This window comes from Epinephelus moara, chromosome 4, assembly GCF_006386435.1.
Source record: "Epinephelus moara isolate mb chromosome 4, YSFRI_EMoa_1.0, whole genome shotgun sequence".
Taxonomy (NCBI): Eukaryota; Metazoa; Chordata; class Actinopteri; order Perciformes; family Serranidae; genus Epinephelus; species Epinephelus moara.
In genome coordinates, this window is record NC_065509.1 from 33,267,104 (window position 1) to 33,284,465 (window position 17,362).

At 42.2% G+C, this 17,362-nt stretch overlaps 1 protein-coding gene across 2 annotated transcripts in view; it reads left to right on the forward strand.

Annotated features, from left to right (window-relative positions):
* slit3 (slit homolog 3 (Drosophila)) overlaps positions 1 to 17,362 on the forward strand; it is a 346,116-nt gene that overhangs the window by 182,507 nt on the left and 146,247 nt on the right. Inside the window, exons 1-2 of one of the 2 annotated variants that reach the window (XM_050043124.1) lie at positions 15,908 to 16,079; positions 16,420 to 16,491. Coding sequence is in view for 1 of the 2 variants with exons in the window: in XM_050043123.1 (XP_049899080.1) it covers positions 16,420 to 16,491 (72 nt within the window). In the remaining variant the exon portion in view is untranslated. Of the gene's footprint in view, positions 1 to 15,907; positions 16,080 to 16,419; positions 16,492 to 17,362 lie in introns of those variants that run through there. The other variant, XM_050043123.1, reaches the window with a different exon arrangement.

The window sequence follows — 17,362 nt, forward strand, 5'->3', positions numbered from 1 at the left end:
CGCAGAAAACGGGAGCTGCTGGTCTACGGCTGCCTCAATCAGTTAGATTGTTTGTGTCATTGTTTGACTTTGGTGAATCCAAACTATCCCTTTAAAACACCAAAGTCACACAATAACATAAACTAACTAACAGATCATGGCATTGGTAGAACAGCAGCTCCTGTGTTCAGCAAGGTACAATTACTGTTTTTGTCAATGGAGTCTGGTGGCTTTGAAGAGAGCATTCACAAGCAAGTGGCTATCTTCAGTCTTCATCTTCATCTCAATTCACTTCTATGAATAACCACATCTGAATGACAACAGGAGACTGCCTTACGCATTCAGTAGGCTTGGGTAGCAACGCCAACGAAAAAATGACAGAACAACTGTGTTGCTTCACTGTCTTCATTTATTTTCTTAAACTGAACATTTTACACTTCCTGTTCATTTGTCACATATATACGGTAGCCACACAGGACCACAATTAAGATTCTCAGAGGTCAAAATATACAGGAAGAGTAACCTCATATTTAACAACCTCTTCAGCATTACACTAAAATATATTCTGTATTGTAACAAGTTGTACCATCTGACAATAGAACAAACTTATCACTGATAAATGGCGCTTACAATCAAAGAGATGCGTTTTACAGTTTTATTTAAGAAAGACACGACTGATTTGCAAGACTTGGACTGTTTGTAGCTCAGCCACTTTAGGAATGGGGAGGAAGAAAGAATACAAGAGCAGAACAAATGACACGGTTGAGGTGAGGTCCTCTTAAATTCTGCTAGATAGCTTCAATTGACAATGGTTTCAGTTCCCCAGCCAAAAGGGCTGTCTGACAGCCAGGTGAAATACCTATTGCTGCTGCCCCCCATCCATGGCGTACATTTCTTAGCTTCTGTGCTACTACTCCTGCCTTCTTGTCCAAACTGGGACAAAATGTACTGACCAAATTCTACTGTAGGTACCCTGCCCATGAATAAGTACTTCAAACAACCCCATTTTAAAAAATCCAGACTCTCCCTTTAACACCAGACTCTCTGTTCTAACTCGGCTCTTCACTTCCTGCCAAAGCTATAAAGTCATATCAATCAAATCTGACGGTAAAATTGTCTCTTCCACTGTTAAAATGTTTTGCACTAAATTGCTTTGACCTACAAAGTGAATCATTTTACCCTTTTTTCGTGCCAAAATTAGGAATGACTCAGGCATATAAAGATCATTTATTTCTTCCTCCTCCTTTTTTTTGGTGTTTAACAGCACCTCCTCCTCTTCCTCCCCTTCCCTTTTCTCCTTATCTTACTTTTTTACACTTTTGCCTCCTCTTGTCTTTCTTTCTCCATGTTTTCATCACTTTGCCTTTCCTCCTCTCTCTGTCTTTCATCACTTCTTGCTCCCTCCCTTCATCTGTCATCACATCTTCATCCTCTATCTTTCCCTTCTCTCCCACCATCAATTATTCTCCCTATTGTTTCTCTTATCCCATCATCTGTCAGTCTTTTGTCCCTTTCCTTCTTTGCCTTTTTCCACTCTTTTATTTCCTTTTCTTTCTTTTTATTCTGCTCTCCATCCCTCCTTTCTCACCATTCCCAGCTCCCTCTGACCATCCCCCTCCCTTCAGTTCTCTCTCTACCACTTTTTCCTCTCTATTTCCCTCTTCTTCCTTCTCCACACCCCTCCATCCCTCCATCCCTCCCTCCATTAGACAAGGTGACTCCTGCAGTAAAAGGCTCCAACCCTCCATTATACCACAGAGTAAAAAAACCTTCATGACATTCTGTCCCTAGTGGACACAGCATTGATTTTCTCATATGTCTCTCTCCCCCCCTCTCACTTTGTCTCTCTCCCCCCTCGCTCTCACTTTCTCTTCTGTCTCCCTCATTCACTTTCAATCTGTGTCTCTCACCCTTTCTGTCTCACTCGCTCTGTTTCTCAGAGGGTAGGGTCTCTATTCGTCTCTCTTTCTCCGTTGTTCCCTTTCATGCTGCCTGGTGGCTAGCATAGTATCCATTTATTGCACTTCTTTCTCTCTCACACACACACACAGACACACACACACACACACACACACACACACATAGCCCCGGACCTTTTCGACCCTGCTATCAGATTGACTGCTTTGCTGAAACTGCCAAGAACCTGGCAAATACGATTACTGTAGTCTTCTGCTAACCTAAGGAGACAGGTATATGCCATACATCTGTGCGTAGGTGTTTGTGTGTGTACATGTGTGCGCCCCTATACATTGTGCTGACTGCCGGTCCTGTCATCCCCCAAAACTCCACCTGTCAGTCAAACTGCAGATGATAAAGGTAAACGTAGATTTAGAATGGGTAGAAAGCTCTGTGCCAAAATTCCTGTAATACACTCAGTGTTTTATGGTTTTATGTGCCGTAAGTCATATTCTGGATGCTTATCTTATTGTATCTAATCTTATCTAATCCAATTTTCTATAATTTAATCTTGTCTCGTCATGTCGTGTCTTGTCTGGTCGTGTCTCATCTCATCAGTTCTTGTCTTGTCTTGCCCTGCCAGAAAAGTCATCATGTTAACCACACCGGCAAATGTCCATCAGCGTGGCTTCTTTGGCATCTAGCACCTCTGCTTGTCTTGCTGCTCCTCAGTTTGTAGCAAAGTCAGGATGAAGCAGGGAAAAGCATCTGATTCTGTCTGGAAAACAAGATGCCAATGTATGGCTCTGTTTTTCCAGATAACCTGTGTCGAGTGTGATCACTAGTGGCAAGTTCCACTAGGAATACTTCACCTACAAAATGACCATTTATATATCAGTGTTCATGCTGTGTTACATTAGATTTGTGAAGACAACCTTTTTCTCATGTGCCTCCACTGAAAAAAGAATTTAAAAGTGGCAAACATTGTAGACTAATTGAAGTAAATGGGGACCATGTGTAACAACAGCAAAACTATATTAAAACAACTGTTTACAAACTCTCACATGACTTGTGCAGGATAATCCAAGACTGATGTATCAAGTCGTATGCTCAGTGCTTCTTAAACATGTTGCCTTGCCTTCAGCATTTTCTGACTAGGACTAAAAGTGAAACTATACTTTCACTTCATGCTGGATACATGAGATCTGGATAATACTGCACGAGTTGTGTGATGTTTAGATGTAGTTTTTCTGTCGTTCAACCCGGTCCCTGTTTTCTTCAATTCATTTACAATGTTTGCCATCTATCGATTATTTGTTCACCATAGAGGCATGCGAGAAAAACATTTTCTTCACAAATTCAGTGTAAAACAGCATGAATAATTTATATATCAATGGTCATTTTGTTGGTGAAGTATCCCTTAAAGAACACATACAAAAGTATCTTCTAAACAGCCTCAAGCAAGTTCTCCATTTGCAGAAAGCTGGTTGACCCTTTGCACCACCACCTCCTCCATAAGACTAAAAGAATACATTTCAGTCGGTGGTGTGGGCAGTGGGAAGTTAAATTATTTCTGAGAATTTAAATTATCCCCACTTTTACTTCCTTTTTCATCCACCAAAGTCAAGCTAATGCAGTGTTAACATGGATGTGTCATAAAACCTATCCATTAGAAGAACTCTCAGTCAACTCTCAATGTTCAGCCTGCGTTGACACTTACTGAGTGTCTGCCTCCTCTGTGACCAGCAACCACAGAGCACTCTAGCTAACAAGCTGCATGCTAATGATGTAAAACCTTTAATTGAATTGGATTATGTCTTAAGGCAGGCCTGCTTTGTTCATCCTGATAGTTGTGTTAAAGATTTAAAGAAATGTTTCTGTCGAAAAAGACTCACAGCCAAGCAGTTAAAGCAAGAGATTAATTAGCCATGTGCAGGATGTTCAACAATAACATTTATGCTGTTTTTCTAGCAACATTGGTGAGTTCATTAAAAAGAAAACATCCAACAGCTCACAACATTGTTTGACGTGTTGCAAAGACGGCGCTTAAGTGACTGGTGTCACAACTCATTCGATTCCCTCAGGGTGCAATTTGAGGCAATTTGAGGCAAGCTGGTTTGCAAACATAACAACATAAAATCACATCAAACAATTAATTCACACATTTTAAAGCGATGAAAAAATGCTAAATGTATTCAGATAAAGATAAAAGTCTAATAACAGCAACACTTATAAAGTAATGAGCAACCATTAGAAGAAGTTAGCTATACAGGAGGTGGCTGGGCTTTGCGTCCGAAAGCATCAGTTGAGGTGGTTCGGATATCTGATCAGGATGCCTTCTGGGTGCCTCCAGCTAGAGGTTTTCTGGGCATGTCCAACTGGTAGGAGGCCCGGGGGCAGACCCAGAACATGCTGATGGGATTATATACCTCATCTGGCCTGGGAACGCCTCAGGATCCCCCAGGAGGAGCTGGAAAACGTTGCTGGGAAAAGGGACGTCTGGAATACCTTGCTTAGCTTGCTGCCCAAACAACCCAGCTTTGGATAAGCAGATGAAAATGAATGAATGGATGGATGGATGGATGGATGGATGGCATCCCTCCCCTTCCTTGAACTTCCATACACTAACACATGATCACTAGACTGTCGAGAAAGTTTGTACAATCAGAATTGGGTTGTAGAAGGAATTTCCCCTGCGGTGATTAAGAATGGCTAAACAGCACGATTTGCATTTTTACCGCCATTTTGTTGTTTTCGCAAATTACTTAATTAATCCTGACTAATTAAGTAAGCGCTATAGGCATTTATTAGGTACATTGTTCCTTTTTTAAAATGACAAAGATGACACAGTTTTAAAAAAGTTAAAATACTTGCTTATCGTGAAAAATGCAGAACAGAGGGGGCAATGGAACACAATTAGGGGTGCAGCATTTTTACACCCAAGTGGCTTTGGTTGCGTCTGGTAGAATATTAGTGGAGGTAGAAACGTTGGTGCTAGGTAGACAACTTGCTCTGGATGAAGGGAAGGCTGTAGCACATAGGGAGTGAGGATAGACTCACCAGTATGTATGGGTTCAGTATTTATTGATCCTCCATTGTTTTTGTCCAGCAATGTGACAGTTGGTCTCTGTGGTATTTGTCCCCGCCCTCCTCCACTGTGATTTGATGGCTTGGTAAAAAGTGACAGTGACAAGCGGCTGCAGCGTTTTACCCAAAGTTGAATATTTTTCAACCTTCGGTGATGATAAAAAAAAGCAAACATGCAGTGCAGTGCAGAATAGACACTCAGCACCTTGGCACGCTGCTTGCGTTTGTGGTATAGTGTAAATATTCGTAGCTGCCAATGAGGAAGAAAAAATATGAACATAGTGGTTTGCTTGTCTGTAGAGCAGTATTGCAATATTGCAGTTATCGCAACAGCCCTAACTCAGAGGAAAGCATATTGAGTTTTTATTGCAAACTTTCTGTGAGTGGTGAGTGACACTGACAACCTTGTATCCCAAACTCGTCATAGCCAACAACAAAAGTGGAACACTCTTCAGAAACTGTTTACATCAGACATGTAGATATATATTTGATGCAGCATAGTATAATGAGATTTTTTCCAGACTACTTTTTAAACCTATTTTCTTGGAACCTATATAAAGGTTACGCTACGGTATTCAGTAGCTACTGAGATACCGTCTGCGTACAGTGAGGAGCGACAGAGAAGCAGAGATGAATGTGATCAACCACAGATGCAGTATGTGTACAGTTGGAGTCACGCTTAAATCACAACATATGTGAGTCAGTCATGCTGGGAGGCATATAGCTGTAGTTTAGCTTACAGAGAAGCATGGACGCATCAGATAAGATACAGCTGTTTCATATGCCCTCACATTACACCTCAGTGCCCACACAGACACGCTTTTTATCTTCTGTAGCCATCACGTCCTCATATTGTACCTTGTTTTCCATCTGCCTGCCTTCTCGCTCTCTTGCCCACTTTTTTATTGTGATAAAATGTAATTCATTTTTCCCACTGGGTCCACCCATGCTCAACCACTGCACACTCGTAGCACCTTCAGGTGCTTTGGAAGAATGTGTTCGGTGAATGTAATATGTGATTTCTTCCAACAATACAACCTCACAGTATATCAGTGTAAGAACAAAAAAAGAACCAACCCCATGGCTTTACTTCTTTACCTTTCTCCTTCCTGTCATCCTCTCCTTTCTCTTCTCCCTCGTAAAACGCCTCCACGCTTCACGCTCCCCTACCCACAATGCAGTGCAGGATGGCCGTTTGTTTGAATTATGACTACAGCGCCTTAGAGAGAGGTGAGAACATTGTGTCGGCTGCGTGCACACGCGCACACACACTCAAGTTTCTTACCTGCACTGTTGTGTGTCTCTGTCATTGCCGATGTTTGCCTTCAGTTGTTTTTATGTTTACCACAATTCCAACAATGGACAGCTAGAGCCAGGCATATATCCAGCCAGAGTGTGTTTGAACATATAGAAAAAAAGATTAATAATGGCCGTCCTTTTGAGAGCAGAGCATCTTTAAATGAAGGTGACACCAGGGGGGATAATGCGCACATACACTTCACCGTGTCATTTCTTCCCTGATCAAGCATTCAAAGCCTTGCACCAATATGCAAAGAGTGGCGAGGAAGAACAACAAAGACATGATAGCCAGCTCTCTGAAATTGTTTACTCAGATTCCCATCATTCTTTGCCCCACACCAACCCCCTACGCACTTCCTTAAATGGCAGGATGTGGCTGATTCATTAAAGGTCGTGACCAACCGAGACAGGAGGGAGAAAATGTCAATAGCTGTGTCTAAATTGTTCATTTAGCAAGCTGGCATTTTTCATCAGTTTTAGTATTTGGGATTCAGTTTAATGTAGAATTTACTGAAACTCACACATAGTAAAACACAATCTTCAAAGTGTAGTGGTAAGTTTCAGCCAGAGACAGAGACACTATTATTTTTTCCCATTGATCATCAAATTAGATTTTTGCAGTGCTGTCTTTATTAAACTTGAACTTTACCATTAGACTAATGTGCTTCCATGTCTTTTAACTGTTCATTTTACAGAGTTATAAACATCCTAAATGCACTTCAAGCAAATTTAAGTTTATATTCAGTTTGTCTAATTCATTGCACAAAAAAGACTTGGATGGAAACCCACTTGGTGTCCTTGACTGCATGTACCAATCTCAGTCTGGAACACAGTTGACAGCGGTGGTGGACTTATAATTATAAAACATGTACATGGCTTCCTGTACCCTTGAACATCACTAAAAGCAGACGAGTCATTTGCAAGTCAAAGCTTTCCCTGTATTGTGCAAATCCTCATTTACGGCATGAAGGCTACGTGCAGTGGCAGCCTTCGCAGATGTCCATCCACCCTGCGTTAAAGGGGTACACCAACTAAATTAAGAATTAATATATGAGGTTTTCATGGCTTAGGAAAGTTCTGTCAGTACTGTGAACACAAGCTACTCTTTCTCAAAGCCAGAACTAGGGAAGCAGGTCTCAAACTTGATGATAATGAGGGTGATGTCAGAGGGTATAAAGTCTAGAGCTGCTCTATGGACACTGACTGGGGAGCCTGGTCTCACTCCAAAGTTGTCAAAATCTGGCGCTTGGGCAGTGACTTGCGGCGTCAGAAACCGACGAAAAAAGGCGTCCTTTAACACTGGCGTGATATGCGGCCATTTGCTAGCAGCATCAGAGGGAAACATGGCGGGACAGGGACAAAAGTTAAGGCGGCGAAAGTCCAACTGTGGCGGCTGGGAGGGGTGGTGGATGGGTCCATCAAACACCGACTTTCACCCAAGAGAGCGGTGTTTGCGTCCCAGAAGATTCTAAAGCCAAAACCTGTTTGTTTTTCCTAAACCCAACCATGTGCGTTTGTTGTTGAAGGAGAAAAACGTCAATTCACGGTGATGTACCAACATAGTTTTGAAAGAGACTGCATTTAAATGTTAAAATGTATTTTGAAAGAAGACAATGTATGCAATGGGCACAACTTGGCACGGCATCCCAGAACATCAACAACCAACGCTTTTTTATACCCAAATGAGCTTGAGTCTGTTGTAGAGTTCTCAGTTCTGAAACAGAAAATGTACCTACATACTCAGGAAATTCCCCTGGGTGCTCTCAGTATCATCTAGAACATCTTTAACGTCACTGTCTTTGGAGTAGCTCCAGACTTTATACCTTTGACGTCACAAATTTGAGTTTTAGCACTCTCTTTTTGAATTCAGGTGAGAGTCATTCATGTTTACACATATTTTTGGACTGTCTTAGACCATAGGAATGACATTTATGAATTTTGAAAATGGTTGTGGTTCCCCTTTAATCCTATGTCGGCACTGCTGCAGGTTTCCCAACAGCTCTGCAAACCAGCATTAACTGTCTCACTTATACAAACGTATTGTTATCATAATGTTATTTTTAGATAGGAAGGAAACCAGCGGAGACAGGGAGGGATGATGAGAGATGTTTAAATGCAAACACAAGGATTTAAAGGGAGTTAATGGCAGACATAGAGAAAGAGAGTAAGAAGGTGAGTCCTCTAATCGGCCCCTTCTACATTCCTGTCACATCCATCCTTAATCCACTTACATGTACCGCTCATCCTTCACCCCTCCTGTTTTCTTCTGTCTTCTACTTTTTCTTTCCATCCTTGTATTTTTTCTCAGTTCTTTACTTTTTGGCGTTCAGTCTCCAACAGTCTTCTTTTTTACCACTCATTTGGTCCTTTGCTTTTCTCTCTTCAGCAGTACAGCACTTCTTTTTATTTCTTTCATTTCTTAACTCTGATTTCACCCAGTGTCTCGTTGCATGTCCCCTTTTTGCCTCCCTTTCTTTTTAGCTTTTCAAAAAATCCTTTCACCAGTTCTGCTGATTCCTTTTGACCCGTTCTCATTCTTTTCTTCTCATTTTCACTTTTCCTCCTCAGGCCATTCACCACAGTAACTTTTACCCAACTGCCAAAATAATTGTTGCTATTCTTTCTGCAAACCAAAGATATAGACTTAGATAGTTATTTGTTATGACAGCTGAAACATTGCGTTTCTTTATGTTTCAAAAACACCGTGGTTCATTTATGGTTAGGTTTAGGCAAAAAAAACTGTGGTTACGGTTACGAAAACATAGTCTTTGGCTTGAAATAGGTGGTTTTGGTGGCACAATCACAGCTATAAATGCAGCCATAGCCACTGGAAACACAGCGATGAAAAGCAACTGGCTTTGCTGTTTGTTGGCCTTGAACAGTGGTCTACAGCTATGCAGGGGTTTTGCCTTTGTGTCACGCCATCTACCATTCCCTCCACCTCCTTATAGCAAAGTCAGCTTATATACTACAAAACCAGTTAAGAAATGTTGTTATAAAATGTACAAATGTAAATATCCGTGGTTTGCAGTAAATGTTCAACATTTACTTCCCCCGTCAACTGGGCTGACTTTTGTGTTTACCCATCTGCGTGTACCCATTTGTTTGTTTCTATGTAAACGTAAGCTCTATCTACCAGAAACAACGAGAGGCAAAGCAATATGTTCACTTGATAGACAGAAAAGCAACATAAAGTGGGGAATTAGAAATGTGAGCAGACTCAAAGTTTATGCAAGAATACAGCTGCTATGAATATTGTAAAGTGAATTTTGGTCATCAAATGTGTTTCAAGAATGTCTTCCAAAGAAGAACGACTGCATCAATGGTTTGAGAAAGTGCCCCACAATGACATATTGTTTACTTTGCAGTGACAAAGCCCTTGAGCGGGCATAGACTTTATGACAGGAGCAAGGGAGGAAGTTAGGGTTATTGTTGCTTTAGAGTGACAAAGTCACCATAGGGATGGTTGGGGTAGATGGATCGATCAACAGAATATCAGACTTTAACACAGGAGACTGCCGTTCATTTCCTGTTTCAAACCGACAGTCATCTTTGGTTTCTTTGAGCCATGACCACAATCATTCCATAACCGTCACCACGTCTGTGTTATTGTTACTATGATGAGAGAGTATTAATTGTCAACCCAAACCATTATTTTTCCATAAACCTAACCAATATTGTGCACGTTCAAAGTTCAAAGTTCAGTTCACACAGATTAAAATGAGCGAGTTCACATCCATGGTTAAAAATTTGAATTTTGAGCTAAGTTCACAGTCCCAAAAAAGAGCTAGTTTAACTTCATGTCTTATATTTTTTAAAATAATTAATTAAAATCTTGTGATCATCTTTTACTCAATTTTCTCAAAACTGGTCGGATGCTCCAACTAGATGTGACGTTTCAAACTTGTTGCTGATATAGCTGACATTCTTACTTGTTTTTTTTTTTTTTTCTTCAGATGGGCACAATTTGCATATAAATGTTATTTTTTTTCCCCCGTTGGAATCTGTACTTATTTATTCATAAAATTCCTTCAAGTATCCGTATGAAATGGCTTCAGCAGCACCAGTAGCTACAGTAGGTGCTTAAAATCCTCCAGTACTGTAAAACGGCGTTGTCAAATGCCTGAGAGTGAACAACACTCAAAATCAAGTTCATAAGTTGTAAAGTTATGCGTTCATTTCACTGTTCACCAAAAAAAAAAAAGCACATTCAATGAACAGCCCGTTTTTTAGCATGTTCATACACAACACTGAACCCTACCAAGTTGTTCTTGTGTGTGTATATAACCAAACCTTAAGCAAAGTGCTGTCACATTGTAAAATGTGTTTGCTTTTCAACAGGGATAAAAACATAGCTGTATGAATTTGTAAGTATACATTTAATTTAAGTCTCCTACATTTGGATCCTAAAGACATTCCTCACCATAGAAAGTGATTACCATAAACATTAAGCATATGTGCAACATGATATAGCCACTCAGCAACTTGGCGTCTCCCTGCAAGCCAACAAACAAATTTAATCCGGACTTTTGTTGCTTTAAATTCATTTTCCTGTAAGAAGTTAAATTTGTTTCTGTCTTCTGTGTTGATCATATAAATGTGAAACAGGCTCACGAACAGTTTGGAAAGTTCTGTTGTCCTCACAATGGCCGCATTTGACCAAAGCATACAAGATGATCTATTGAAGAAGTGTTGAAATCAAAGGAGCCACAGCACATCACTGTTTATTCAATGTGTTTCCAATATGTCTCCATCACTACTCATTGTGTAAAGTCTTTATCAACAGAAACGTTCTGCGTTGGGCAGTTTTTGTAAATTCCAGTCAAACATTTGTGCTGTTTACAATAATTTCCAGATTTCATGAAGCAGTATTTGTTGATATGGATTGGATGGGAACCCTGCTAGTGTATCCTCCTTCCCTCCCTCTGTTCTGTCATTAATTACTCAGTCAGTAGTGGTTGCTCACTGATGGATTCATGGAGTGGCAGAGCTGCTGTGTGTGTGCTTCCCTCTGGTCCAGATGGTAGCAGAGGGAAGCATTGAATCAGTCTGCCAATAGGCCTTATGATAGACATGATTAAACACACTAACTAATTATATGGAAGGAAATTAAATTCTGGACCCCCCGTTGTAACAAACATCCATGATCTGAACACATAGAAGCACAAACACACTAAGGCTGTGAATGCAACACGATGGTACAAATATGAAGAGCACGCACACACACTCACACAGACACACAAAGTACACCCTCATCCCAGATTGATACCAGTCATGTCACTGCTAATCAGGGGGCTTGGTGAACAAAGCTGTCAGAGGAATCCAATCATATCACAGATGATGGAATCATTTACTGTGGATGAGGACGGAAGATGAAGTACATGGCTGCCAATATGAATCCAACAGTTATTCTCAATTCTAGAAAAATTACACATGCGAGGAGCATGGTGATTATATGTTCTCAAAATTATCAGAACCGTCCTAGAGACCTACGTAGAGTTTAAGAGCTGAAGACATCTCAGCACTTGTCTGACAGTCCTTGTCAGCTCTACAGAGCGGCGGGAGTCCCTCAGTCTCGCATTAAGAAGTCATCAGTGTCAGTGATGGTGGACATAGAGAGAGACAGTGGAGTCAAATGAATATAGATGTGGAGGTCTTCAATTTTCAATTTTAAATCTTTATTCATGGGCAAGTTCTCACAGAACAAAAAAAAGGTAGTTTATCAGTATCTTCCAAAACAACACATAGATTACAAAAATGATACGTATGAGCATTAGCTGACGAACGTCATGGTTAAAAGAAGCCAACATTGACTGCTGGTAGATAACAGGATGCGAACCACTACCTCTGTTATCAAAGTCAGAGGGAGACCCAACCGGTCTTCCGAAGGTCTTCCTTAAAGCTGGGCATACACTGAATGATTTATCCCAGTTGTAAAAATGTTTGATAGGAGAAGGAGGAAACATCAAAGAGGCGCATATGCTGTTGCCATAACTCAACCAACCTGGCCTCTATATTTCCATCGTCATGATGCATCATGTTGCCATGACACATTTAGACACCCTTTTTGCCGCTTTGCGCAGGCTCAATGGGAAATCAGGGCACTGATCGTGGGGAATCATCCTGTGACTCTGCTTCAACTGTGTAAAAGCCTGATGATGGCCAACCAAACTTTTTTACATGTAAGTGGGCAGCCATTCTCTTCAGCTGCAACAGGTCACGTGTCTTCGAGGAGAACAGTCTCACATCTTACCACCTAACATTATCCACAGACAAGAACATTGATATTTTGACGATCCAACCCCAGATTTTGTTCAGTGATACTTTTTTTTACACATTTTTCCAGCAATTTGTTATTTTTCTTGAGTGCTACTATATTTCCTCACGGCAACCTATGGTTAAGGTTAGGAAAAGCTCACAGTTATGCCAAATAAACTTGAGGGTAAGGTTAAGGAAACATCGTGAACAATAATTGCAGCACGTGAACTTCAGCATCCTTCATGAAAGTCAAATGATCTACACACTTATCCACCACTCCAACCGTCACAGCCTTACCTTCTGCCAAGTTACATGGCGGGCACACTACTTTTTACTCTGGCACAGAACATCAACCATAGACGTCCATTATTAATATAATTACTAGATACTGGGCTGTTTGTGAACGAATGAAATAACAGATTAATCAAATGAGACAAACCTCAATAGACCTCTAGAATGGAAAGTACAACCTTGGTAGTTCTCTAGAATAGCATATACTTATCCCTATACTCAGTGCTATTTATTCCAGTACTGGAGCGCAACTATGACGTGCGCTTACATGTGCACACACATTTAAGTTGTGGCTAGTTTTGAAGATTAGGTAAACACTGTTCCTGTGGTGGTGAGTTTACATACAGTGGTCAACTGTAACTATAAAATAAAAATGATGTTTTGCTGCCATCTTTACTAGTTAACCGTTAATTTAATTCACTGTGCCACTCAAAGGTTGGCGGCAACATTTAAGGTGGAATGTTTTCTTGTATGTTACTCAGAGCATGGGTTGACATCAAAAATCAGTCAACACACCTTAAAGGCCAACACCACAACTCTGACCATTTGTTTTTGTCTCCCCTGCGCACTTCATGTGATTGGACCTTTAAGCACTAAAAATGTATACAAATTTTTGCCTGACTATAGGGACTGTGAATATTCTGTTTCCTCATTTGGTGGAAAAATCCTTGCGGAGCTGCGTTCTGATGCACTCTGGCAGCACTACACCTGTGCCTATACTTCATATTGAGTGTTACAAAAAGAGGACTACTGAAAATATTACAGCTTTAATAACTACAGTCAACTTTGGCAGTGCCATGTGTCTCCATATGGCTGATCAGGCTGTGTGCCAGTTTGCCTTCCTAAAAAAAATCATGCCTTTTAATTACATAAAACACAAACATGGCATCGCCATATGTCGGTATGATCCCCAGACTCACTTTATTTTAGAGTCCAGTCATTTAACAGATGTTCACACTCACAGCTTCCTTCCAACAAGTAGCCCCAAAGAGAAAAAAAGGAATCTCAGATTCAAACCAACAGAGCACAACCCTCTCAGACCCCTTTCATACTGTTACAGCAGACCACTCCACATCGATGACCCCGGCAATCTTTACAAATTGTGCTCAATTAATCAAGAGCGGCATGGCAAGGCCGTAAACAAGTTATCTCTAAATCACCTCTAAAATATAATTGCATTGCATCAAAGTGGATCAAAACATCTCATCAGTCTCTGGAAGCCTTTGGAGGGCCGAAAATAATTATGTTGCGAGCCAAACCTGGCCCGTGGGCACGGAGTTGTTTGGTATTTACTGTCTTGAATCCAAACTGAACTCATGCCAACTGTTAACCACCAGCAGCTGGTCAATATCAGGTAGAAATACATGAAAAATGTGCTTGCTGTGCCGCGAGTCAGACTGCTTGTTGTGACCATGTTGTGCACACCAGCAAATTTCAAAATAATAGTCTACTGATCAAACATAGAACAACAATATTATTCCCTTGTAGAGCAGCTTGAAAGCGCTTGTGGTGTTGCCATTGAAGAACTTTTTGTCTGTAACTGATAAAGAAGCTCATTGTACAGTAAACTTCTTACTATGTATTTTTCACCTTTTATCTTGTCTGAAGTCACTGCAACAGAGTCTTTCTTTTACCTGCTGCTTTCTGAAATACAGCCATGAGGTGCACTTGTGGTGTACTATAGTAAATACATTTCTCAGACACTCTGAGGACACGCTCACACAAACATGCACATATAAAAACAAACCAAAAGAATATGTTGCTCCAGAAGCCCTGATGTAATTTCTGTCGCCCTGCAGAGGCCACCCAGCTCCTGTTTCTGGGAGCCACCTTCCTCTGGGTTAAAAGCTGACATGACTGATTTAACAGGTGCTGCAGTGTGCCGAGCAGACGCCGGGGCTATGTAGAGAAGAAGAAAAGGGGATTTTAAAAGGTTGATAAAAGAAAACAGGGAGAAGAAATGGATTAGCAATGGATAGATGGAGTGTGAGAAGAGAAAAGGTGAAGGGGAATTAGAGATGAGAGGAGGCGAGAGGGCACTAGAGGGAGAGGAAAAAAATGGATTATGAATGGAGAGGGGGAGAGAACATGAAAAATGGAGAAGATGGATGCTCGGAAACGAGGGGAGAAAAAAGAAGAGGGGGGATAGAAGTCGAAGAAAAAAAGGATTAGGGATAGAGGGATCTAGTGGAAGAGAGATGAGATGGGGAACGGGACAAGGAGGAGAAGATTAAGGTGGAGTGATATGCTTTTATCTTCTTGTGTCTGGAGAGCAGACAGTAACTACCCACGGTGTGTGTGTGTGTGTGTGTGTGTGTGTGTGTGTGTTTAACAGTCTAAATGCCACTCATCCTTCCTGGTTGAGTTAAATAAAACCAAGTGAAAAACAAAACAAGAAGATACTTCTAAATGTCTGCCCTTTATATCTGCAACCAATCCATCTGGTCCTCCACAGAGGAGCAAGAAGAGAGGGGGAGAGACAGAGGTATAGATGGATGGATGAATGGATGGATGGCAGGAAAAGAAGTAGGGAAGGAAGGAGGGAGGGAGGAGTGGAGGTTCCGGGGTTGTTGGGTTCATGGATGGAGGGATGGATGCTGGCAGGGAGGGGAGGGGGGCTGAATACCTAGAGCCGAGCAAATTAAAGTAAAAGCAAAGGATGGATGACAGTGAGGTACAGGGTGCATCTGGGAGTCCGGCGGACGAGGCATCGAGCGAGCCAGGGAGGGAGGGAGGGAGGGAGAAGAAGAGTTGGGAGGTAGAAAGAGACAGAGAGGAAGGAAGGGGAACGGGAAAGAGAGGCAGAGTCGTGACTGTAGGTTGATTTACGGAGGCTTTCCTTTTAATGAAATTGTTTCAGTGACAGAGCCGGTAAAAGGCCCTTAATGGATTGGCTGGCCTAATGTAATGAAATTACTCCCTCTTTCACTACAGAGAGAGGGAAAAAAAGAATAAAAGAGGACACGGGGAGGAGGGGAGAGGAGGAGGAGGAGGGAAGGAGGAGGATGGGAGAGGAGAAAATGCAATTAATATTTACAGAACAGACAAGCAGGGTGGGCTTTAGTAGCTATGGCTCGCTCCCTCTCTTCTTCACTGTGTCTACGTCTCTCATCCCTCTCTCTCCCGGTGGCCAGTGTGCGCTGGGCGTGCAGCAGGGGAGGGAGGTGATAGGCTGACGCCAGGCAGGCCACTTCAGCGCACCGGTCTCCTCTCTCGCGCTCTCCTTTTCCTCTCCTGCTCTCTTCAGGGCTGGCCATATCAGCGCTGAGGTGAGAGACTTAACCTGAGCCTGTGTGCTATCGTCTGGACCGGGCATCCCTAGAGTGTGTGTGTGGCTGTGTGTGTGTGTGTGGGAGTGTGTCTGGGAGAGAGAGTTAACGCCGGTGTCTCCTACCTGCTACCTTAAGCCCACTTGCTGGGGTATCACCTCACACACACCCCCACACACACTCATTCACGCAACCCGTCTTTTGTTAGTCCCTCCCCCAGCTGAGCGGACCTTGCAGACTTGCGCCTGACTCTCTCCCATCTCTCTCTCTCTCATCTGTGTGTGTGTGTGTGTGTTTGTCTGTGTGTGTGTTTGTGTGTATGTGTGTGTGCTCGGTGCAGGCAACTGGACAGCAACCACATCAGCTGCATCGAAGATGGAGCTTTCCGAGCGCTGCGCGATCTGGAGATTCTGTAAGTAGAGAAAAACCCTGGTCCTCTCACTCTGGCTCCTCCATCTCTCTTCTCCTCCTCCGCCTCCTCCTCCTCCTCTCATCCCGTCTTCTCCTCTACCCCCCTTTTTCATGTGTTGTCTGTGAAGCAGGGATCTGTCCTGCGCTCTCCTCCTCTCGTTATCAGCTTTGTTTTCTGTCTTATTCAGTTTCTTTTTCCTCTTCACATCTTCCTCTCCTCTCTTTCTTGCATGTCGTCCTTTATTCTTTCCCCTTCATCACTTTTTTTCTGTCATCCTTTTATCGTCCTCTTCAGACACATCTTCTGTATGTCTTCAACATGAGAAAAGCTTCAACTTAAACACGCTTTTGTTGATAAACTGTTGTCTCTTTACATGTTTCTGTGTGTGAATTCTCTTTGCGATATCCCTGTGTTTGTGTGTGTGTGTGTGTGTGTGTGTGTGTGTGTGTGAGCTGAAGTGCACGTCTAAGTGCTTGCATGCGTAGCTCACAAGAGTGAAGCGCAGCGTACCTGTTCATTCACCAGCAAACATGTTGTCCTTGACTTAAATACAGCGGTACACAAACACAGAGAGTGACGAAAATAGTGCATCTGCCACCTGCTGTGGTGTGCGCTTTCTCTGCACCATGTGTGCCCGTGCATGTGGGTGATTCCCTCCTGCATATGGGAATACGTTGATGCGTATTTGCTTCCAGCTGTGTGTGTGATTGAGTGTGTGTATGTGTGAGCGTGTGCAAGTTTGTGCACCGGATCTGTCCACATTTTTAGAGCTGCTCATTTGTCACTATGCTCAGAGGTGTGACTGGCGTCTGGGCACTGCGAGGTTGTGTCGGGAAAGGTGTCTACTTTCTCGACACTTGTATGTGTGTGT